Genomic DNA, 24,448 nt, shown 5'->3' on the forward strand with positions numbered 1-24,448 from the left:
GGGGCCGGCGCGGCGGGGCTCCAGAGGCGAGCGGCGGGACGGGCGCACAGTGCGGCGCCGGCACCATGGAGGAGGACGACAGCTACGGTGAGTGCGGCCCGCGGCGGTGCGGGCGCCCCCTCCCGCGCTTCCTGCAGTGTCCGTCCGGGCGCCTGAGGCGGCTCCAGCTGCTGGCGCTTCGCGGGGCCGGCGGTGCGGGACGCGAGCCCTGGGCGGCCGGCCGGGGCGAGGGCGGCGGGGACCGGGGCGCCGGACGGGGCGGGGGGCCGGGGGTCGCGCGGTGCCGCCCGAGCGCCCCGAGGCCCCGTCCGCGGCCCCCTAGTTTCGGGCCTCGGTGGGGTCCGCAAGTTGTGTCGGGGTCCGCGTCTTTGTTCGCGAGCGGGGGGCACGCACGGCGGGCGGCCCCGGAGCGCACGGGCTTCCCCCGCGGCGGCGGAGCGGCAGGGACCCGGGCGCTGTCGGGCGGGCGCGGGCCCCGCAGCCGGCCGCCGTCTCCCCGCCGTCTCCCCGGCGAGCGGCTCCGGTACCCCCCGGCCGCGCGCGGGGTCCCCCAGGTTTGCTCCTTACGCCGCACGGCGTCCCCCTTGACAGTTCCCGAATCCCCCTCCTGCGGACCTTATCCCCAGGACTGGTGGCCGCCAGCCGGGACCTTCCTCCCGCCCAGCGCTCGGGACAGCAGGCTTGCCGGGGGTTCTTGGGAGATGCTTTTGGTTAATTTACCAACATCGCGTTGGTGAGGGTTTGGGATGGCAGCTCGGACGGGGGTGAGCTGCCGTGGGCTGTAGCGGCGGGGATGCCCCGCGGAGTCCAACGGGCTCGCGTGGCTGCGGGGACAGCTCCCGGCGTGTTCACTGGGGCAGGTCTTACTTCTGCTTGGGCGCAGATAAGTCATTGTGGAACTGCGGAGGGGGAAGAGGCGGCTTTGTGACCTGCAGCCTGACCCGGAGCGGGTTCTGGGGGCAGCGGCACGCTGCCCCCAGGACCCACTGGCAGCCTGAAGTGAAAGCGCCCTAGGGACGGCGGCCGTCAGATGTCCCCTAGTCACCTTCCAAGTAAAAGCCTTAGTGCTCTCCTTTTGTGATTGGGAAAAACCCCCAGCTCCGGGCTGGTCCCAGAGGGTTTTCGTCCCCTCCATACCTCTCTTTCTGCACAGGAGAGGCCTCTCGCGGCTGTGCCCGCTGCCGTTTTGTCTGCCTCCTCTTGCCATTTAATCTGTCGGACCCCACAGTCCTGCCAGGCTTTCTTCTTGCCTCTGCTGGCGTTTGTACTCACCGGGCGAGGCAGGAAGCTCTCGGTCTGCTCGCTTTTGATACAGTGGCTGCTTTGCCAACAGGCATGACACGAATTTGTACTTGGAGGCGTGAATGGAGGCCGGTGCATTTGGTCCTAAGGCGGCTGAAATAGATTAGCGGGAACAGAAGAGTGGCTCAGAACAGCAGGCAAATATATGATCCTCTAGTTTTAGGGGTCAGAAGTCCAAATGTGGTCTCACTGGGCTCAAGGTGTTTGCAGGGCTGTGTTCCTTTTTGGGGGTTCTAGGGAAGGATCTCTTTCCTTGCCCTCTTCAAGTTCTGGAGGCCACCTTCTCTCTGTGGCTGGGCCACCTTCCATCGTCAGAGCCAGCCCGTAGCCCCTTCTCCTTTCTCTCTGACATCTGCTGCCTCTTAGGACCCTTGTGATGACACTGGAGCCACCAGGGTGATCCAGCATAACAACCTTGGCTCTGCAGGGCTAATCCTGCTTTTGCCACATAGGGTAACAGCCGTGGGTTCTGGAGATTAGGTGATAGTCGTCCCTGGAGGCCGATAGTCTGCTGACCACACACTAAAGATGAGAAAGAGGTTTATTCTTCCCCCTTATATACTTAAGAATGTCATCTTCTGTGTATTTTGGAGGAACCAAGAGGGCTCCCCACTCATAGTGTTCCCCACACAAAAAGTACCTAATACCTTAAGTTGGTCATACAAAGAAGAAGATTCTCAGTACTTCAGGGTTTCCCTTCGTCTCCAGAGCTGTCCGTCTCCCTCGTAGGTTTTACAGTGAATCTGCCTCCAGGGCTAAGGCAGCCATGCACATAGCACTGTGCGGTGCACTCTGCAAGCACGGGGAGTGCCTGCCCAGATGCTCCCTCAGAAGCTAGAACCTCTGTGGTGCCGTGAGGTAGCCTAGGACTGTTCAGAGCCGTTGGGGAGATGACTGATTTCCCAGCTGCCATTTTGGCCTAAAGGACTTTCTGAAGAGAACTCTCATATAATATGCTGAAGAAAGAGAACGAGTTTTGAAGTTTTCCTGTTCCATTACAGAGAATTTCAGAAATCACCAGAACAGTCTTTCTGGAGTTCAGAGTCTGCTGCTCTGTCCATCCAGCGACTGCACCACTGAATTCGGAAGTCCTTCCTCCCGTGACACTCCTGTGATACCGAATTGTTTATCAGAGCTTCTTAACTCCCTCCCCAGGCAGGTACAGCGTGCTTCGTGCTGCCCGCGTGCTGTGACACACTGGACTGCGGAGACGTGGGGGGCGGGCGCATGGGGACAGTTAAACGCAAGTCCTTTTCAAGACTAGTTTTCTGTGAAAGATGTGGAATTAGTGATTTTCTAGAAGCTTAATTGACATTTGAAGAAAGATGTCCCTATTGCTTGTGGCTGGTGGAACTTGTCCCCACAGTTTCTTTTTAAACACTGTGAAATAATTGGGACTTTTTTTTTTTTTAAAGACTCCTGTAATCTTCTTAGGTCATGGTTCTTCTTGGACTTCACGGTTCTCTTTGCAGAAGGAAGAGGTATTTTTGCTTTCGTAGGGTACCCTGTCCGAGAAAAGACTCTGACCACTCCCCTCCGTGATTTCTGAACTTGAGCAGACATTTTTATCCCGCAGATTGCCTCTGGAGCCCTTCTGAGGTTTGTTTGGGGAAGTTTTTTTTGTTTTGTTTTGTTTTTTTAAAGATTTTATTTATTTGACAGAGATCACAAGTAGGCAGAGAGAGAGAGAGAGAGGGAAGCAGGCTCCCTGCTGAGCAAGGAGCCCGATGCGGGGCTCGATCCCAGGACCCTGAGACCATGACCTGAGCCGAAGGCAGAGGCTTAACCCACTGAGCCACCCAGGCACCCCAGTTTGGGGAAGTTTTTGTGAATGTGCATACTTGGAGGATCCTTAGGTCGCTTCTCTAAAGGTTTTGACCCCGGGAACCACTGGCGTCGTCCACCTCTCCCAGGACAGGCTATGAGGCAGAGATGGGCAGGGCCATCGGCAGTGACCTGGAAGTCTCAGTGGTGATGATTCTGCCTCACAAGTCCGACAAGATCAGCGCATCTCTGAGCACAGGTTCTTAAGGTCTTTGAACCTCCAGTGCCGTTTATGGCCTTTATTTCTTGAACACAGTTTCTGCTCTGCTGGCGTTTTATGAGCTTCAGACTTACCCCTAGTCTGGACATGAGGGAAAACCGGCCTTTCAGAAGTAAGCTGCTCTGCGAGGGCGCGGAGATGTGGCTCTTAGCCAGGGCAAGGCTTCCACCCTCCGAAGATGAAAGGAGGTGCGGGCAGCGGCGGGCATGGTGGCTGCTGTGGTCTGGCGAGTGGGAGCCTGCCGTCTGCAGGGGAGCTGGGCTCTTTCATCTTCGTGCCTCCAGAACCAGCATGGGGCCTGGTACCCGATAGCAGCTTCTCAGCAGCTCTTGAGGGAATAATAGGCTGAACCAGGTTCCGTGTGGCAAAAGTTAATGTTCAGTGATTGAGCTTTTGTCTTCAGCTCTCCATCCCAGACAGAAACCAGAACACTCTTCTGTACGTGTTTGCCCGAATGCCAAACCGATTTTCCGTGTTCTTCAATGAACGTCTTTCATTGTTGTCGAATTCAGTTACACTCTTGGTGATTTGCTGTTATGGAAAAGAATACCATTATGAAGTCAGGGTTTTCTTAGAAAATCTGGAACATAAGGTTACCATAATTACTCATTCTGTGGTCTTTAAGGTGGAGTTCCAGGGGTGATATTAACATGTTGGTGGGGTAAACATTTTTAGAATTCGTGGTGCGTGGTGCCAATTTGCTTTCCAAAAGGGCAGGACCCATGTACCTCGCTCCTAGCCATGTATGGGCTTACACACTTGAGTGTCACTGTGGATATGCTGCGGTGAGGATTTGCATTTGAAAGCTTTTTTTTTTTTTTTCTTTAACCCAACCTTATGGTTATAAAATGGCACCTCATTAAGTCCACTGATTGCCAGCTAGGTTGAAAAAAATTTCTTGTGCGTATTTGTGTATTATGACCTGCCTGTTCATGTGGGATGTTGGTTTCTTTATTTACTCGACTGAGATTAACTTTTTTTTTTTTTCTAATGGCCTTGAACAAATCAAATGACTGTTTTTCTCACTCTGATGTTTTCAGCATGGGAGACGTACATATTCAGTCTGACTGGGGTTGGGGTGAGATTTTGACCAATTGTGGTGGTCACCTGTTTACCTCTCCTTAATTTTTCTCTTAACGATTGATGATCTTTAGCCTGTATTTTGTCTTCTGGGCAAATGCAAATGTTTCCTTTAGAGGAGAAATTGTGAGTTAGGTAGCTCTTACTGGTCTCGGTTATACTGATAGGTGGGTCAGTCTGTGGGATCATAAGGCTCCTACCTGCCCCTCTCTAAAAGTCCCATTTAGCAATCAGAAACAGTCTTTCCAAATAGATGATTTCTTATGTGTTTCATGCGTTGAAGATCAGGTAGTTCTATAGAAAGAGCTGGAAGGAGAGTGCCTTCTGGTTTCAAGGTTGAGAGCTCACATATAGGTCACTCCGCCAGGGAGGAGGCGAGGGTGTGTGTGTGTGTGTGTGTGTGCCTCTGGACAGTGAGGCGTAGGTTGGAGCTTCAGCTTGGAGTCCCCCTCCCCCCCCCGCAGAGGCCTGTCTGCCCCTTTCCTGCTCACCCTCCCACACGAAAGGCTTGGACAGTAGGCTCCTGAAGACGAGCACTTTGTCTGAACCTGTCCGTTGGCTTTGTTGCCACAGTGCTTCTTGATTGTCTAATTATTGTTGCCTAGTTTCAGTTGCAATAATAGAGGCATGGAGGAGGTGGAAAATTATTTAGAATGTTCAAGAAGTGAGTCCCACATCCTCTGAAACTGCTGGTAACGTTGTTTTGCTTCTCTTTCCGCATTGACTGAAGAAACATAAGATGGGTTGTAGGGGGTTTTTGTGAATCTTTGTTTTTCAGGATGGTGTCAGTGACAGCGTGTCTCTGTTTTTGTGGCGGCGAACTGGTTATGAGCTGCTTTCTGTGCCGCCTGGCTCCTGTAAGGGTCAGGATGTGACCTTCCTTATCGGAGTCTTTTCCTGTTTTTCACTTTTTTTTGTTTTTTTGAATCTTCAAGGTTTCTATTTCAGATGACTGCTTTTCTCTGGCGTTGTTACAGTCCGTATTGTAATTATTACGTTGGGTATGAATGATGGCGTTGGTGAGATGCTATTAAAAACCCGTTCCTCCTCAGTAGCGCCGTTGTCGGCAGGCGGTGTGTCCGGCACACACCAGAATGTCCCCCGTCACTGCGGCACGCGGCCTCTGTTGTTGGGGATGCTTTGCGCCTGGAAGACAGATGTGGCGGCAGGCGGGGGGCGGGCGAGGGTCCGAGTGGTTGTGGCAGGTATGTGCGTGAAAACCCTGGGTGGGCAGGGGGCGCGGTCCCGCCTGGAGTTGGGGCGGGACTGATTGGACACAGGCGGTTTCCCAGAACTGGAGTTTGGAAGCTGAGTTGGTGCTAACTCGGTGAATGTGGCCGTGTGGTACAGTTCAGAGAGAGCGAGCCAGGGCCAGCGGGGAGGGGGACCTGGCTCCCCTGGGGAGCTGCCTGGTTCTCTGTACCTGGAGACTGGAAGGCCAGAGACAGGGTCTAGAGAGGAGGCCAGAGTCCTGGAGGGCTTCTCTGTGTTTCCAGTCACCAGTCTCTGAGCCACGAGGAGCCTGGGGGATTGAACTGGGGGTATTTCATGATGATTATTTTGCATTTTAGAAAGATCCTACTGCCTGGTGTGCTTCCTGTGGGCAGTGGGGAGACCCCTAGGGAGCTGTCGCAGCCGTCCTGGTGGGCTGGAGGGGGCGGTAACTCCAAGACAAGGGAAGAGCATGGGACTGGTTACCAGGGTTTAGGGAGACACAGCATGTGGGAGATGAGCGGGGCTCCAGGTGGTGCCAGGGTGCTGTCTCAGATGGCGCAGATGACGCAGATCACTGCTTGGGGAGGGTCTCGGTTAAACGCAGGTGCTTGGTTTTAGACACACTGAGTGGAGCGCGAGGGATTTTAGAGACCGTCCCCTGAGAGAGGTCCGTTTAGACAGTCAGCTTTGTCGCTGGAATCCAAGAACTCAGCAGCACACGAGTGGGAGTGGAGCCCAGGGAAGTGGGGAGATCTCGTGCTGACCCAGAAGAGGGCCAGGGGTGTCGTCCTGGGCACGGCGTCTTGCCCCCCTGTTGGAGGGCTGGGCAGAGCCAGGTCTGCAGAGGAGGCCTTGCGGGCGTGGCCCTTTCAGATGAGCGGACCCTCGGCGGGCAGAGGGCGGCCGCTGGAGGGTGATGTGGGATGGAGATACTTGCTTTAATCTGGGGATACTGTATGTCCTCACAGAGTCTCGTGGTGGTTTTTTTTTTTTTTTTTTTTTTTTAAGTAGCGCTACCCCCAGTGTGGGGCTTGCACTCACGACCCCACGATCAAGAGCCACGCGCTCCACCGACTGAGCCGGACAGGCCGCCTGTAGACTTTTTTCAATAAACATTTTGAAAACTCTTCTGAGCCAGTCTTGAATTACAGACCGATTCACGGCGCGCCGCGAAGCTCGGGCAGGACGGGGCTCGTGTTCGTCCGTCTGTGGGGCCGCTCGAGCCGGCCGCTGCCGGACACGTGAGCCCCTGTTAGCTTCGGCTCCGTGAAGCTGCCCTGTTGCATTTTCATCCGCCTGGGCGGTCCCCTTGACCTTCGCCCCCATCTCAAACCCTGCCTGTCTGAAGGTGGTCTCCTGCCTCCCCGTTCCAGTCCTGCCTCCAGACTTCCCTTTCCTCTTTTTTTCAGCCAACTTTTATTACCATTACCTCTCACCGCGTTACCCAGGCTTGAAGAAACAGGCTGTTCCGTTCTCTGCCCTTTGCCCTCTGTTTTGCAGTGGCCCCGCCAGCTCTCCGCCGGCTCAGCCCCTTTTTCATCATCTTCTTGGTGTCGGGGTGTTTGCGGGAATGGGGAAGTGCGAGCCTGCTTTCAGGAAGCGCGTGGTGTGGGGAGTTGACGTGCTGGAGAGTTCAAGAACATGCGACAGGCGCTCTGACAGATGTGGGCGGACGCCCGGGGAGCCTGCGGCGATCCAGCTTTCACTCTGCTTTTGGGGGCGAGCTGCTTTGGGGGAACACACCTGGCCCTAGGAGCATTCCCGCACGCAGCAGCATCCGCGGTGCCCGCCCCTCCACAGGCGAGGGACCGGGTCGTGCGTGCGACCCGCACCGGAAGCCAGGCCGCAGACACCCAGTCGCTTCTGCTGTGCCACTCGCTCCTTCTTATGCCCGTTGTCTCTGATCCCTTCTCCACTTTTCTGTACCCTGTCCACTTTTTAGAAGCTTTCTAAATGTTCTGTCTTTTCCCCCGGAATTAGGGCACAGTTCTGTGTCCTGGTAGTTAAGATAGTGTTGTGGTTAAGACCTGTGCTGGGGGTTATGAAGCGGATTGAGATCAGAAGAGCCCCTTGTTAGTTTTAGGGTGGAAGTCGAGGGAGTTGGTGGAGGGAATGGGAGAGGCCGTTCCTCCTCCTCCATCTGTCGGATGGTGCTGGCTTAGAGGCCAGAGTTCCCTCCCAGGGCCTCTGGGGAACCAGGCTTGGTGTGATGGCAATGGGAGTGTCACAGCCTGACCTCTGAGGATCCCCTGGGGCCAGAGCGTGCGTGGCACCCGGGCAGGGGGACTCTCTTGAGAAAGCCGGGTGAGCAGGGCAGGGTTAGCCTTAGTCATCGTGCCCCTTGCGGGCCTGCACTGGAGCCGGCCTTAGCCCCTCGCAGCGACCCTGTCCTGCCACTTCCTTGCCTTTTTGCCCTTTGTGGTGACACGTAACAGGCTACTGGAAAACCAAGTTCGGCAGTGACATGGGAGAGGACTGCTGAAGAATAGAGTTTCTTCTGGGGAAGGGCACAGTATCTTCCAGCATCTGCTAGCCGACGCTCTGACTTTGCGGCCTCGTCTCCGGTCAGAGGAGAGGCTCATGTTTGCACCGGGCCTCATCCGGGCGACAGTCCCTGGTGGGGTCACTGAGGATGCTGACTCAGGACTTCAGCCCTGCAGCTTCTGAAACACACGGGGGGGCTAGATTCCTGCCCTCCGTGCGCTGAGAACGCCGGCTGCTTGCTGTGTTCGAAGGAGTTCTGGAAGCCAGGTTTCGCCCAGCGGCTCCCGCAGGCCAGCTGTGGAAGCTCCTGTGAGGGTTACCAGGACCCCAGGCGGCTTGGGGCACGCCTCCTAGTTCCCACCTGGGGCCCCCCACTCGTGTCAGGGCCATGCGCGACGGTGCTGGAGTTGGCGCACAGCTCCACCGTGTCCTGGGGGCATCTCCTCGGAGTTGAGCCTCTGGGTCTCGTGGTGGCCTTGTCAGGCAGGCCTCCTCCCCAGGCGGTTCTCCTCCCTTCCCTGCGTGACGTGTCCTCATGTGCAGGGAGGGCCTCCTTCACTCTGTTCAGAAACTTGACAAAGACCTTAGTGATTTCCCTCTGTGTCCAGACAAAGCATGGAGGAAATGAAATTCTGAAAAGATTCTTAGGATTATAATTGGAAGATTATTTCCTGGATATAATAACCCAACAGAAATAGGGTTTCCACCCTAGACTTTGTGATCTCCCTCTAGAAAACACACCCTCCGGCTCTGTCCGTGCTGTGCAGGGGAGGCTCCTCTGAGTCTGCTGACCCCAGAGAGCCCCTTTCTGCCCCCCGCCCTGAGATCCGAACCCTCACACATCTACCTGCCTCCTGCCCTGCCCATTCGCCCGGAGGCATCCGGCACCGGCCCCCTCTGGGCCCTTTCTCTGGCTGTTCCCGGGGCTCAGGGTGCCTTCCGCCCCGACATCCTCATGGTCAATGCCCTTGCCCACCGGCCTCGGCTCCAGTCCCCGCTCCCCCAGGGAGACTTGCCCAGTTGCCCAGCTCATGAGACTGCCTGCACGCCCCTCCCCGGGCTCCTCCGCACCCCACAGCACTCACCACCTCCTACTACTTACGTTTACTGCGTGCGCCTGGGCTCCTCCAGCTTTGTGATCGGCCACCACCCAGAGGCCCAGCGCCAGGCTGGTTGTAGGCTCCCTAGGAGTTTGTTGAAGGACTTGCTCAAGCTATGTTCCCTCTCCCCGTAGGTGTTTGACAGGGAGACAAAGGCCATTGAAGTCGCTCCTGTCTGCTCCTGTCTCCCTTTTACCCCAGGCGTTCTTTGGTTGTTCTGGGCTTCTTATTATTTTTTATTATTTTTTTAAGATTTTATTTATTTATTTGACAGACAGAGATCACAAGTAGGCAGAGAGGCAGGCAGGGAGAGCGGGGGAAGCAGGCTCCCTGCTGAGCAGAGAGCCCGATGCGGGGCTTGATCCCCAGACCCTGGGATCATGACCTGAGCCGAAGGCAGAGTCTTTTTAACCCACTGAGCCACCCCGGCGCCCCTGGTTGTTCTGGGCTTTATCTGGTTCAGAGGCTCCAGTACAGATCTTACAAAAGGAATATTTAGATGAAATGTAGGATTATTCTATTCTGGAAAGATGCGTGTGGCAGAGAAATTCTTTAGGAGGGGCTGATCTGTTCCATAGTGAGGTGGTTTGTGGTGTGAGCTCACTCTTTTCCAGTAAGTGTTAAGGTGTTTGACAGATGTTTGATAAGGATGAGACCTGGGTTGTTGACTTTCTTTTTCAATGATTAACAGATCAGAAAAGCAGCTGGACATCGCTGTAGGAAGCGGCTGGGACTTGAGATACGCCCTCGGCACTGTTGAGAGATGGAGGGAGTGACTGCACCGTCTTCTCTTCCTATGCCTGCTCTAGTGGCTTTAAACGATACAAATTTCTTACGTTGCTTTTCTGGGGTTGCAAGTCTGGAATGGGTCTCACTGGGGTGAAACCAAGGTGTCAGCAGGGTGGGATCTCTCTGGAGTCTCCTGGAGAGATTTCCTTTCCCTTTCCACCTTCCGGAGGCCACCTGTGTCCCGTGGCTCCCGACCCCTTCCTCCCATCTTCAGCGCCGGCAGTTACTGCGAAACCCTGTCTCAGGTCTCATCGCTCTGACACGGAGTCTCCTGCCTCCTCCTCCACCTCCACTTCCTCCTCCTCCTCCTCCACTTCCTCCTCCTCCTCCTCCCTGTGAGACACTGGTGACCCCGTGGGGCCCGCCCGATGACCCAGGAAAATCCCCCCCACCTCCGGGCAGCCGCGTAGACTTCCATCACGTCTGCCTCCGTTCCCCTTTGCTGCGTGATTGAGCAGATCCACTCGTTCTGGGGACTAGGATGTGGACATCTTTGGGGCCATTGTTCTGCCAGCCGCATCACCCTAGTGCTCTTGTCCCTGGGATGCTTCTCGTAAGGGCAGGCAGTTCTCTCCTGGGGAAATGTTCCACGTGGACAGTAAGGATTATGGTCCTGGTACGACGTTGTCTAGTCTCGGTGAGCATTTCTGGTTCTCGAAGAGGATTCCTAATTCAAGGGTAGAGGAGAGTGTGTGCAAAGCAGCAGCCAACTTTGACCCGTCCATCCTGTTTCTGCTCCTCAGCAACCCTGTTTGTCGGCAGATTACACATCAGAACAAAGCACGTCTTCAGTCGGAAGGCCGTGTTATGGCAGCCAGTTCTTAGGAATGTTTTTGTACTTTCTTTGCGAGTAAGGAGAATTTTTCTTGGTTTCAGGTAATGGAAACATCCCTGAGCAATGGTGCTTGTTAGGAAAAAGGAATTCATTATTCTTGATGGTGATGTTGGCATAACATGATGTGGTGATTATTTTCCCAGACATCTGCCTTTTCCTCGAGTCACATGATGGACATCTCGTGTGGGGAAGCAGGCGAGGTGCCGTTCCTCTCCCACACACTCATGGCAAGGACTCATTTGGTTTAATTTCCACCCCCAATAGACTACAGGGATACAAAATTGAATTTTTGGCTAAATATTACTGTTCTTACTTAAGCTCCCATTTTCTTAAACACATAAATATATTTATAGCGTTCTACAGAGGAATTTAAACTTCTACTTTAAAAAATTATAAAGATAACACATCTTTATATTAAAAACTCAATTGCTAGAGAAAAGTACATAATTAGAAGTCACTTTTGACTTTTTAAAGCGGTTTTTATAGGCCCTAGGATGTTGGCATGGTTTTCGTTCTCTTGTTATCTCCAAGGTCGCCTCACCTATCTCAGCCTGGAGCAGCGGGACTGAAGGAAACAGTCCCTGTGAGACTTGGTGGCACTTGGAGTAACAGAAACTCTCAGGATGGATGACGTGAGCACAGACGTGAGCCACAGCCTGGCTCTGGGAGTCAGAATGTGGGAGGCGCTAACTGTCCCATCAGGAGGGAGACGCTTCATTACACCGCACTGTGTTGGCATTACAGAGTATCAGGTGCGTCTTTAAGAACAGGAGATCTGTGCTTACAGGCGTGGAGGACGGCTGTGTGATGCTGAGTGAAAACCCAGGTTGCTCCTACGTATCCGCTTTATTAAACATGCATCAGTTCACATTTGTATGTGCAGAGAAAACCTCAGTAACCTTTATAAGGGTTCAAGGCAAGCGCTGTCCCCAGAACTGTGGACTGCGCACAGGGTGGCAGGGGAGGGGGAATGGGCGGGTGCAGCTCCCCGAGTTTCACAGGTGAGCGTGGAAGGTGAGAGGAGTAGGTCTCTGGTCTCCTTGGCATCGGGAAAATGATAGTGGCCTAATCATGCTTGCATTGGGATGAATTTGATTTTAAGAAGTGATGCCATCAGACTTGTTTGGTATCTGTGTAATGTAAAAGGTAGGCTTGTGGTGCCTTGCGTGTAGAATTACGTTTTAGTTCTGTTTGAAAATCTTAGGGTTTGTGGAATAGTGGGATTTTTGTTTGTCTTAGGAGAAGTCATTTAAACTAGTAGAATGTCGCTACATTCTTTGTTAAACTGTAAAATTCTAACTATTTGGATAAGAGACGGGGGTTAAAACATCAGTGGTTAAAAAAAATGAATTTTTGGCTCTCAGACATCTGAACTTGTAATTACAGCTGTGTTCCAGATGGACCTTTTTTTTTTTTAACATTTTAATTTTTTTAAGTAATCTCTGTACCTGATGTGGGGCTTGAACTCATGACCATGAGATCAAGCGTTGCATGCTCCTGTGAGCCAGCCAGGCGCCCCAGATGGAGACCCTTTATGGTTGGAATAGTCATGTGTCCTACACAGATAAACACACAAGTGCTTTGTTTAACCCTCTGCAGTTTGTAATCTAGGAAATTGGGATTAGCGTGGTGGCTCCTATACCTGGCTAATGTACAGACTCTGGGTGAGGTTTTTTTTTTTTTTAAGAAAGCAATTTTTGGGATACCTGGGTGGCTCAGTGGATTAAGCTTCTGCCTTCGTCTCGGGTCACGATCTCGGGGTCCCGGGATCGAGCCGCACATTGGGCTCTCTGCTCGGTGGGGAGCCTGCTTCCCCCTCTCTCTGTCTGCCTCTCTGCCTACTTGTGGTCTCTGTCTCTGTCAAATAAATCAAACAAGCAAGTGGTTTTTTTCTTGGGGCCCCACTCAGGCATACCTGCTGAATTGGGATCTTCCAGGGTAGGATCCGGGAAGAAACAAGTGAACACACACGCACACACGCGCACGCTTTCAGAGTTCCTGAATTCGAGGAGCTCAGGAAGAGCCCCTTGCTCAGGAACGCCGCCGCTCCCCCCACCCCCAGCCTGGGGCCCCGCGGCAGGGCCCTGGCTTGGGCTGGTGTGCCAGGGGTAGATCTCATCATTTCCCACGTTGGTTGTGTGAACCGACAGTATGAGGAGTTGTGTGTCGTTTTGTGTCCAGGGTTGTGAGGAGTGCCGGCTGAATGTAGCTGCGTCTCCGGCTGGAACCTCTAATGGACGCGGTTTTGCTCCAGGCCATTTAGAATTCCCCTTAGAGGGTTTGGAGCTTTCAAGCAGAGGGGTTGTTTTTTTTTCTTTTTTAAAGATTTTACCTATTTGACACAGAGAGAGCACAGGCAGGCAGAAAGGCAGGCAGAGAGAGGGGGAAGCAGGCTCCCTGCTGAGCAGAGAGCCCGATGCGGGATTCGATCCCAGGACCCTGGAATCATGACCTGAGCTGAAGTCAAGCAGAGGTTTTTAAGAAGAGACTCCACAGATCAAAAAAGAAGAAAAAGGAGGAAAAAAAAAGGCAACACAGCTGGGCTAGGGTTTGTTTACTCCTCTGTTATAGTTACCGGGTTTAGCGGCCTCCCCACCTCAGGTTCCCCAAGAGTCTGTGTGGTTTTCTTTCTGTTCCTTTTAGAGACACCTTCCCTTTGTGTCGCTCTGTTGCTAGGCAGCCCCTGGACTGAGGCCATCATGGAGCGCCGGTCTGTCCAGCAGGGGAAGTGACCTAAAAAGATCCTTCCCCTGTCCCCCTTGGGACTGGCCAGCCAGGCCCAGGAACCTGTGGGGGAAGCGAGGCCCAGTCACCTCGCCAGAAGGCCCCCCCGCAGCGCGCTCCCCTCGGGGCTCTGGAGCTCGTGTCAAGCCCGCCCGCTCCAGGTGGCCTGCGAGGTGGCTGTAGTTGTGTCCTTCGTCCTTCACTGCCTGGGCAGACTGAGCCGTGCAGAGTCCAGCAGCGTGTGGAGGGGAGGGAGGAACATCCGGACCCCTGGGCCCGTTGCTGTGCACAGTTTGCTGTACTTTGCTTGGAGGCTTTTCTTATTCTGTGCGTATTCCGGCATGTGGACCCCCCCGAGTCCTTTTGGGAAAATGTAGGATTAAACAAATAAAACTAAAAATGAGTTCCGGTTCTGTAGATTGTTTTGTAGCTTCCTAGAAAGAAAGAAAACACGTGTTTTTCTCTGCCGTTAAAATTTGTACTTGGATAATTTTTAGTGGCATCTGTCAGGGCAGGGCCCGTGCTCGCAGCAGAGGGCAAGACCAGACCCCAGAGGAGAGGGCAGCAGGCCGGCCGGCTCGCCGCAGCCTCACACGGGAGTGGAAGCGGTAGCAAGACAGCTGGTGGCACGTAGCGCAGCAGACAGCAGGACCTCAGCCTGGGAGTGCTGCCTCCCCGCCCCATCTCCCACGGGGGCGACGTGAGGGGCCTCGATGGTGGCCACGCTTGAATTGGGTCAGTCTGCAGTTGAGGAGCCAAGGACCAAGCACCTTTTGTAGCGGCAGCAGACAAGCCAGACCGCCTCCCCTGGAGCCAGCGAGCTGTGCTGTGTGGTCTCCTTGGCCAGCCAGATGTGACAGCGAGACGTGCAGGGCTGCGCGGGCCCCATGGTGGCCTGCCTCTGCCAAAACCAGTGTGTGCGGATGCGCCCCCCCGCAATTCATTAACCTCTTTTGTTGGCTGTTTAGAAGTTTCCACTTTGTTCTTAAAACAGACAACACTGTAACATCATCGCTGGTAGAAGGTCGCCCACATTTCTGATTGTTTTCTTAGGCTCGTTTCCAGCAAGTCGAATCACTGGGTCAGTGAGTTTAGCTTTTTATTTTTAGTCTCCTCGTAGGTACTGTCACAGACACGTTGACGTCTCACTCGTGTATGCTCGTATTAATGTACCCTTCCCAGCATTGAAGTGTGTGTGTGTGTGTGTGTGTGTGTGTTTAAGTAGGCTCAACCCCCGATGTGGGACTCAAGTTCACGGCCCGAGATCAGGACTCGCATGCTTCACCGGCAGGGCCAGCCCGGAACCCTCATTGAATTGTATTTTAATCATTGCTTTTTGATAGAATGTTTAAATATTTTTTTCTCTCTCTCCTCTTAGTGTTGGTGGGGTGAGCGTTGACTGTTCTACGATCTTGTCTAGTGTCTGTGTAAGTCAGAATGGGGAGACTGTAGCAGCTTCTTTCCCAGGTCGTTCCTCATTAATTTATTCCATAGGCATTTATCGAGCACCTACTCGGAGCTGGGGGTGCTGCAGGCCGTGGGGTTCAGGCATGAGCGGAGTTCTCGGGGACCTTACGTTGTAGGTAGAAGCAGCTGGTTTCTGTGGATCGTGCGTGTTTCATCCCGTTCCATTTTTCTGGGGAGTTCGGATGCGGCCTCTCAGGAGCAGAGTTAAGGTGGGATCCGTCTGCTTCCCGCCTTGTGGGTTGTTACCGACTTCACTTTCTCCATGTTTTCTAGATGTGGGCGGTCGTTGAACTTGTGTCCCCTTGCCGCTGATGGACATCAGGCATCTGTGTTCCCATAACGCGCTGGAGACTTTTGAAAGTGAGTTCACACGAACCATGCTTTAGCTGTGAACAGAGAGGTTTTACAGTCCTTCTGTGTCAGGAGAGAGGAGACAGTCCCTGTTCAAGGACCTCTTGGTCAAAAGGAGCTTGACCTTTGCTTGATTACTTTGTCTTCTAATACTCTTTCCAGGATGCGTTCTTACAGATCCCTCGTCAGTCAGCTTTCCTTGCGATAACTCGGGCCGTTTGTGGCCTGAGCAAATTGTCTGTCTTCTCCAACGGCCGGCGAGTTGCGGTAGTGACACAGTCACACCTACCTCCCCGGTCGGGTCTGTTGAAGGGTCTGGTGAGGTGTTCAGGGACATCAGTCGGGGGGGGTGTCAGCGCCCACGGCTGTCACCGGCAGACACTCCAGGGCTTCACAGGGCCTCCACAGCGACCAAACGTGCCAGAGGTGACATGGAAATAGCTTTCCTCAGTGAATGTGTTCCTTTCCACTTACCTGTTTCAGTACACTTTTCAGGTTCCCTTTTCTTGTAGTTCTTGAAACAAAATTAACTTTGTTTTTTTAAAAGATTATATTTATTTTAGACAGTACGCGTGTGTGCGTGAGTGGGGTGGGGGAGGGGCACAGGGAGAGGGAGGGAGTCCCAAAGAGACTCAGCCCCCAGCTCAGAGCCCCCCGTGGGGCTCCATCCAGCACCCTGGGAACATGGCCTGAGCTGAAACCCAGAGTCGGATGCCACCTAGGCACCCCCGAAAGAACTTCACTGAGGCACTTGCATATGGCGGGTGCGCAGTTTGATGGCGTGTGTGACAGATTGTTGTTTTACCCCAGTGAAGCCGCCGTCGCCGTCAAGACTTAGAGCACTTCGTTGCCCTGAGAAGAGTCTTCACGTCTGTCTGCAGCCCAGCCGCCCTCCCTCCCACAGACCTGCCTCTTGTCACTACAGATGAGTCTGCGTTTCCCAGAATTTTATATTAATGGAGTCGTACAGTGTGTTCTCTGGCGCTGGCTCTCGCTCAGCACACAGTGTTTGAGATCATTGTTGGGAGCATCAGCCTTTCCTTTTTATTGCCGAGTTACTTCATTTCCACTATCTACACAGACCACATTTTATGTACCCATTTACCTGTCACGAGTGTGTGGGTTATTCCCAGTTTGGGGCCACTGGATTCAGCTGCTGTGAGCGGGCACGACCGAGTCTGTGTAAGACACGCTCTTACTTCTCTTGGGTTAGTACCTGTGGACGGAGTGGCTGGGTTCTGTGGTAGCGTCTTTCTTTTCCCTTAAAGTTGTTTTATCTTATGTAAAATGCAGCAGAGATAGTAAGGAATGATACGTACACATGGAATGCAACTAGTTTTGAAATTGGCAAGAGAAAAGCTTTTTTTAATGTAAGCACGATATGCAAATCTGTTAAAGAATGTTTTAATATGTTATTTTGCGTCAAATCTGGGTTTAAAAATAAAGTGACATGAGACTTTAAACAGTCACATAGTAAATGCAAACTTTTTTTTTCTCTTCTTGGAGTTAAAAATCACAATTTTGTACTTCACATTGGGGGAAGAGCCTCACAAAAACGTACAAGTATAAGTTGTTGTGGCCGGGCAGATCCTCCTGAGAGCACTGTGCAAGTCAGGGGGGCTGGTGGAGAGGCTTTCTGGGTGTTTCCGTCAGCGCTGTCTCCTTCTCCTCTGGGGTTCACGGTTTTTGTCCACGACATTAATGAGACAGGCAACATGCAGGCACCTCTGTGGGCCACCTAGTGTGGCTAGGGGAGAGGCCCCCCACCGTGGTCATTAGCCAGGTGTTTGTCACCCCTGCGTTACACCCCTGCCACTCAGAGAGGTCAGTCCTCTTTAAAAATGGGGGAGGGGTGTTAGTATTAAAAGGGATTTTTATATAGACTCGTTTTAGAGCAGTTCTGTTGTTTAGGGGTTTGGGGTGTTTGACCGGGTAGGTAGATGATCTAAGTGGGAATTCAGGTGTCCATTGAAGGTTATTCTAAAGAATCCGTGACTGATGTCCCTGAACAAGTTAGATGCCAGGAGTTGAAAGTAATTTCAAGTGGGATGACCAGTCTGTTCGTAACCGTGGTTGGCAAGTCACCAGTTCCGTCTGCTGTCGTACCTCACTACGTGCCGTTTTCCCTCCTAGTGGTTAGTATACTTAACTGAATGCTTGTCATCTCCTGCAAGACTCGCCGGGGACAGTGCGCGAGTCCCGTGTGGTTAGCAAGGGGCTGCCAGCCGTCCTCATACCCTTTATCGACCGTCTGTCCGCCTTTGGGGTGGGGTGCGGTGGGGTGTCATGCTCCTGGGTGCTCACTCCGCAGTCACCCAGTTGACTCGAGCACGCGCCTGAAGACTTGGGGAAAGGAAGGGCAGATCTTCCGGGGGCGGTTGGCTACCCCTGCGAGCAGTCGTCTTTTTCTGGATGTGTCCCCAGATGCCTTGTTTCCCAACTAGTACTATGGTGGACTTTTTGGCAGGACCGCGTTGCCCTAAACAGACAAGTTTCATGTTCCGCAGCACTACTTACAGCCTTGTGTTTAATTAGGCACTTTGCATTTTCAGTATAAAATTTAATCTGTGCAGTGGCTCTGTGACATGGGGTTTGTGGCATTAAGTATGCTGACTTGGTTGGAGTTAGAAGGGACATACGGGCTTGCAGAGTTCCCGGATGTCTGAACCGCCAGCAGCGGCATTTATCCCGGTGACTCTGAAGCCCTGTAATTGGCGATAGAGACTTTACTTCAATTTGATACTTTTAGAAGGTAATTTCCATGAAAATCCCCATGTCGAGCATATGATAAAGCTCTTTCCTTTACAGAGGGAGAGAGCGCTGGGTCAGATTCCTTTCTCCTTCCAAGTTCTGAACTCCTGGGAATGGGGAAGGTAGAGACCCCACCCCCAGCTCTGTCCCTGGCGAGAGGGGCTGGAGGAGCTGCCTTGCCGGGAGCATCGGGGAAGGGGTGGCAGTTTTGTAAAGTGGGTCACGCTTCTCCCTCTTTGTTCGCTGGCGGTCGGCGCTCTCGAGCGTTTGCAGTGACCACTGGACATGACCGGGAGCTTCAAGAACCCCCTTCCTCCGGACGCTGCCTCCGTTCCTGCGGTCCCTCCTCATTGTTTGTGGGTCCGTATTGGTGAGTGTGCCGGCTCACTAAAATTTGTCAGCCAAGCCAGGACGAGAACGGTGCTCCGGCCGTGGTCTGCGAGGGTGCGCAGGCCCGCGGAGAACGCCCGGGGCCCGCCGCAGGTTCCTGTGTGCGTGCGACACGGTGGCGTCCTGCCTTCCCGGCCTGGCCCTCCTGCTGTCGACGAGGGCTTTACAGTCCTCGCCCTGTGTGCTGGTGACGTCCCCATCGACAGCAGCCCCGGCACGTTGCTGACGTGCTGGCTGGCACCCGCGAGCACAGGAGGGCTGTCGCGTGCCCCACCGAGAAGACATGCGGGAGTGTCCGTTGGGCCTGCGTCCCACGTCCGCGCATCAGCAGAGTAGACTACGTGAGGGGTCCTTGATGACAAGCACACGCAAGGGGTGCTTACGTGTGTGATGGCGAGCGGTGGGGTCAGGGGCTCACAGGAGCCCCGCCCTGGCCTTCCTGGGCATGCGGCCGGAGTGCTGGGCTCCCGAGGGTTAGCGCAGCTTTCTAGAACCCACCCACCCATATCACCACAGCCGGCCGCATCTCTGCCCCCCCCCCCGCCCTCAGAGCTTTAGGCTCTGCTGGCTTACTCGTCATCCCCCCAGGATGCCCAAAGGGGTCTCACTCAGGGTGACCCAGCTCGCCCCATCCCAGGACATAGCGCGCCGGTCACATAGGTGTGCGCGCAGATGTCGGGAGACCAGCCCGACTCCTTCCTCGCTCTCATGCGCCAGGTGGTCCGCCTCCAGGATCTGTTCTAAAGCAATCCACTTGTCTCCGTTTCTCCTGCTGCCAGGTTAGAGGAGGCCACCGGCTCTGCTGTCCGGGGTGCGACCCGAGCTTCCTGGGACAGACATCACCGTTTGCTCAGGTCATGCTCTCCCACTCCTGCACATGTGGGCCCTACTGGCCCTCGCGGGCGGCCCTTCTGGGGCCCAGAGGCAGCGGGCGGAGAGCGTTCGCACAGGGAGACGGGCTCTTCCTTCGTGGGATGGCAACTGCCGCCACCCGAGAACGGCCTCCGGACCTGGTGGGAATGCTCTTGACACTGGAAGGGAGGTTGTTGGTTTTGTTTTGTTTGTCTTGTTTTTCTAGAAAGTAAACATTGAAACAACAGTTTCTTAAGAGCTTGAAGAGAATCTTGACGAAGCACGCTGTCAAAAACAGATTCAAAGTTTTCTTGTTTGTATCCTCCTGAAGCCCCCTGCCTTCTGAAACAAGGGGACGGGATTTTAGACAAAACAGTGGTTTCTGCCCAGTTTGTTTTAAAATCGGTAGCCGGTAGCAGGAGGAAGTTTGGCCGCGCTGACTTGTGTGGTGCCTTCATGGCTCTGCCCACGACACAGGGTGGGCACCGTCCCTCTTCCTGGCCAGCTCGGCTGTCGCGTGAGGGCTTCGTCTCCTCCGGTTCCTTTTGTTCTCTGTCAGCTGAGTAAAAGGATGGGTGGAGCGTGGATTTTGTAACATTGGTCTCGTGGTTTTACAGAGAAAGGGGTGACAGAAAGGGAGCAGAGGAAGCAGGAAGGGGACACGCGGTGCTGGCACGGCAGCGTGGATGTCCAAGGCAGAAAACAGCAGACCGCGAGCTCCTGCGCTCCCACCCCACCGCCTCTGACTTGTCGGAGAGCTGCTGCAGTTTCACACCGTGGTGTTACTTGTGTGCACACTTCGGAAGCTTGGGCATTTTTCCCTCTAAGTCTGCTAATTGAATTTGGTTTACAAGTACATAGAAAACCCAGTGAGTCGATTTGATCATCGCTGCTCAAGTAGTAAAAGTACCAGAAAGATCACTTCTGGAAATACCAATCGAATTTGTCATGAATGGTTGGTGCCTGTAATGCATTAGTTTAATCGAGTTAAAGAATGAACTTTCCAGATAGCTTGGTCGCCGCTGCCCTCCTATAACACTGTTAGGTTTGTTTGATCTTTAAACGTTTCCCTTTTCACCCAGTACAGTGTTAACCGTCTGTTCCTTCTACAGTGGGCGGAGGAGTATTTCTGCCGAGCTAATGGGATATTGACCGTCATTCCTCTATGGTCACCTCAAGGCCTGCTGGCCCAGCAGAAACTTTTCAGCTTTGAGAATGGGAACCTTAGCTCATAGAATCATAGAATGTTCAGAGGTGGAGCTTATACATCAGGGTCAGCACCTTCCCATGTATGGGGCGTGGTGGGTGACGGGAGAGAGCCATGGAAGGAGGCTGTGGGGCTGCACTTTGAAGAACAGGCAGGATCCAGGTGGAAAACTAGACAATATTAGAGAATTTATCTTTGTCACGGCAATGTGCATGCATGCTTTAAAAGATCACACACCACACAGAGGTTTACATGAATGCTTATAACGGCATTACCCCTCAGCTGTAGAATGGATAAAGCAAACACGGTATGGTCCTACAGCGGAATAGTATTCAGCCACAAAAAGGAAGGACGTTTCCATGCCACAGCATTGCTGAATCCTAAAAACGCGGAGGGGAAGACAGCTGACACAGAAGGCCACTGTTGTATGGGGGCGAGTGCACACACACGGAAAGGTTACTGGCTACCAGGGACTGGGGATTGAGTGACTGCTGATGGGAATGGAATTTCCCTTTTGGGGGTGCTAAAAACGCCCTAGAATTAAATGCTGGCGGTAGTCACATGGCTTTGTGAATGCATGAAAACCACTGACCGGTACACTTTGAAAAAAATTTTGTGGTTTATGAATTATATCTTCATTTAAAAAAATTCTACCTTAAGGAAATTCAGTGGGTTGATTCCATTTTCAGTGGAAGTAATTTTTCAGGTATTGTTAAGTCTTCACAGAAAGAGTGGAACCCACCATGAACCAACACTCACTCCCTTTGGCCTTTAAAATTTGGAAGGTCTGGGCTGATTTCAGCCCCTGTGTGCCATCTAGGAGAAAAGAAGATTGTAGAATGGACTAACGGGTGAAAACCAGCAGTTCCCTATCCCACTTGGAGACCTTCCTGGGGGAAAACTGGTATAGCTGTTTGTCACTCAGGTTAGTTCCAGTCCAAAACCGCGCTCTCCGCGGCTGCTGGACCGCCCGGCTCGGACGTCCTTCGACTCCCGGTGGCACATGGCGTCGTCCGCCGAGCCGCCGCGTGGCCTCCCCAGCACGAGGCTGCTTTTCCGGGAGCTCTTCTCCGCCTCTGCTTGTCCTTTGCCTGGTTTGCTTGGAAATTATCGGAGGTTTTCTGAGATAATCCTTGTCTGCCCGGAGCTTCTCTCTGGTGCTGTCTGCCTGAACACATCGGTCCATTGTGTCCACCCGGAGAGGACGCATCCTTCTGTTCGAATCTGGAGTTGTTCCCCTTCCCTCACTCTGGCGTCTGGGGGGACTTGGCCACACGTCATTCTGGGGTTCCTGCTCTGCTGGAAGGGGTCCCCCATGTTATCTGTGTTGGGTTTACCTTAAGTTTATAGAAGCCTATTTTCCAGAAGTTTCCTAAGAAAGGCCGTGTGGGAGGTTTATGTCCCGGGTTTGCATATTAGAAAATGTCTTGATGCGTCCTTAACACTTTCTGTTCTTGCATTTGATGTAAAATTCTTCCAGAGAAGTTTTCTTGTAACTCTGGTGGCTCCTGTTGTTACTTTTGTGTGTCCCTGAGAAGTACCGACGTGTGTCCTGGAGCCCGTTGTTTGTTTCACCAACGTGTCGTATTTCACCCTTGGGATGCAGCGCGGCTCTAAAAACCCGTTCCACTTCCGGTGGAACTCCGGGGTTTCCAGATTTGCGTTATCGCTGCGATCGCTGCGCTGACCGCTCCTACTCACACTTGCTGGTGTCTGTGCGCGGCGTCCCCCAGCAGCGTTGGCAGGAGAGCGCGTCTGCGGGCTGTCCTCCCTCCCGGCGGTGTGGCCGGCCTGGCCCGCGGCGAGGGCGCGTGTCTGGGGCTCCGCGCTGTGTTCTTTTCGTTCTTCCCAAGCCGGGCCCACGCGATCTGACAGGCCCCTCTCGATCGACTCGAGCCCACTGGGGCCGTGATTCCTTCCGCAGGCGCCGCCTCTGGAGGTCATCCGGGAAGAAAGTGCTGTCGCTCGCGGACGGGTCCTCACGCGGTTCCCCTCTCCACTCATTTAGGTGGTCTGCAGGTTCCAGGAACCTTGTCGGGTCTCCTTCCACTAACGCTTGCCCATGGATCGGCCCGTTACCGGGCACCTGCTTCCTGGCGGTTGCGAGCGCACGGAGGTGCACCCGGGCGGCCGCGTGGATCCTGTCGTGGCCGCGATGCCGTTCAGCCCTGGCGATAGTCTGGCAGCTCGTCTTCGCGTCCTTTACCTCTTCTGTGTGGACAGTCGGACCAGCCGTGGAGGTGGTGGCTGCATTTCTTCTTCTTCCCTCTCTCCGATCCTGACGTCTTCTTTCTCGCCCTGTTTAGCGGCCTGGGGCGTTAGGACCTGAGTCTCCTGTGCTCCTTGCCTGAGAAAGCTCAGACTAGAGAATCCTCCAGCCCAGTGCCAAGCGACGTGCCCAGAGGGACACGCTCCATTTCTTCTTGGTCTTCCTGGAGAAGCTTTCACCTTTCCCCCACGAAGCGTAACACGCACTGTAAATCGTTCGTACACACCTTCGTCACGTTAAGGAAAGATTCCTCTGTTTCTCGTTTGCCGAGGGGTTCTTTCTGTGTCATGAGTGGATGCTCTTTCCTTGCACGTGTGCGTGCACACACACACACACACACACACCCGTCACATTGCTGCAGGGATATACGACCACATCAGTGAGCAGCCCAGCCCCTGTCTCAGCCCTTTGCTGACCAGCCATATTTGAAAACACGAAGCGTGCTCCTGTGTAAAAGAGCACCGCATCCTGAAACCTGAGTGTGAAGAAAATAATGCCAGGTGTCTTGGTTATTTATTATGTTGATAATATGCTGAAAGGATGTTACAGATAGACGGATTAAATACAATTTATTTCTAGGGGCACCTGGGTGGCTCAGTGGGTTAAGCCTCTGCCTTCGGCTCAGGTCATGATCCCAAAGTCCTGGGATCGAGCCCCCGCATCGGGCTCTCTGCTTGGTGGGGAGCCTGCTTCCCCCTTCTGTCTCTCTCCCTGCCTCGTGGCCTACTTGTGATCTCTGTCAAATAAATAAATAAAATCTTAAAAAATACGATTTTTCTAATTAATTTTACCTGTTCTTTTAGTCTTTTGATGTGGCCACTAGAAAATTCAGAATCACATATTTGGCTGACATTATATGTTTCTTTGGATACTGCTGGCTGGGTGGACCAGCGCGTGTGTGCAAACTTCATTCGTAACGACAGCAGCTGTCCGGCACTGAGTGTTTCCTGGGTGTCCACGCTGCTCTGAGCACTTTCCCAATAACCCTGTGAAGCAGGAAGATCTCCATTTCCTCGATGAGCAAACTCACAGATGTGGAAAGATGCACGGCTTGCCAGTGGGACACCCAGGACGGCCCACCCAGGCCGTTGGCTCCTGGGCCTGTGCCTTGGTCCCCACCTGTCCAGACAACGGTGACATCTCATGGCAGCAGGGAAGGGGTGTGCTTCTCAGCAAATGGTGAGGATATCTGATCGTCCATTCAGGAAACATTGAGATTCCTTTGTCGTTCTGTGCTTAAAAGAATGAACAAAGAAACCCCAGGTGGATTACAGATCAAAGTTAATATGTAGTTTATGTACGTTTGTATGTGCATGTATGTACTACATGTACTCTGAAGATTTTTATTTATTTTTCTTTATTTGAGGGAGAGAGAGAGTGCGCGGGGAAGAGCAGAGGGAGAGGAAGAAGCAGATTCCCTTCTGAGCACAGAGCCTGGTGCGGGACTCGATCCCAGGACCCTGCGATCTAAGCCAAAATCAAGCAGATGCTTAACCCACTGAGCCGCCCAGGCGTGCCCCCCTCTATTCTATATACTTGGACCTGTATTCAGTTTGAAGATGTTTGTTGGTTTTTCAAAGTATAGAGT

General features: G+C 53.3%; 1 protein-coding gene across 1 annotated transcript in view; it reads left to right on the forward strand.

Annotated features, from left to right (window-relative positions):
• The first annotated feature begins 23 nt into the window (after nt 1-23).
• CYTH1 (cytohesin 1) overlaps nt 24-24,448 on the forward strand; it is a 76,424-nt gene continuing 51,999 nt past the window's right edge. The window contains exon 1 of the mRNA XM_032870480.1: nt 24-87. Coding sequence (XP_032726371.1) covers nt 66-87 — 22 coding nt within the window. The 5' untranslated portion in view covers nt 24-65. The remainder of the gene's footprint in view (nt 88-24,448) is intronic.

The sequence above is a fragment of the Lontra canadensis genome, unplaced genomic scaffold (assembly GCF_010015895.1).
Source record: "Lontra canadensis isolate GAN:19392208 unplaced genomic scaffold, GSC_riverotter_1.0 scaffold41, whole genome shotgun sequence".
Classification (NCBI taxonomy): Eukaryota; Metazoa; Chordata; class Mammalia; order Carnivora; family Mustelidae; genus Lontra; species Lontra canadensis.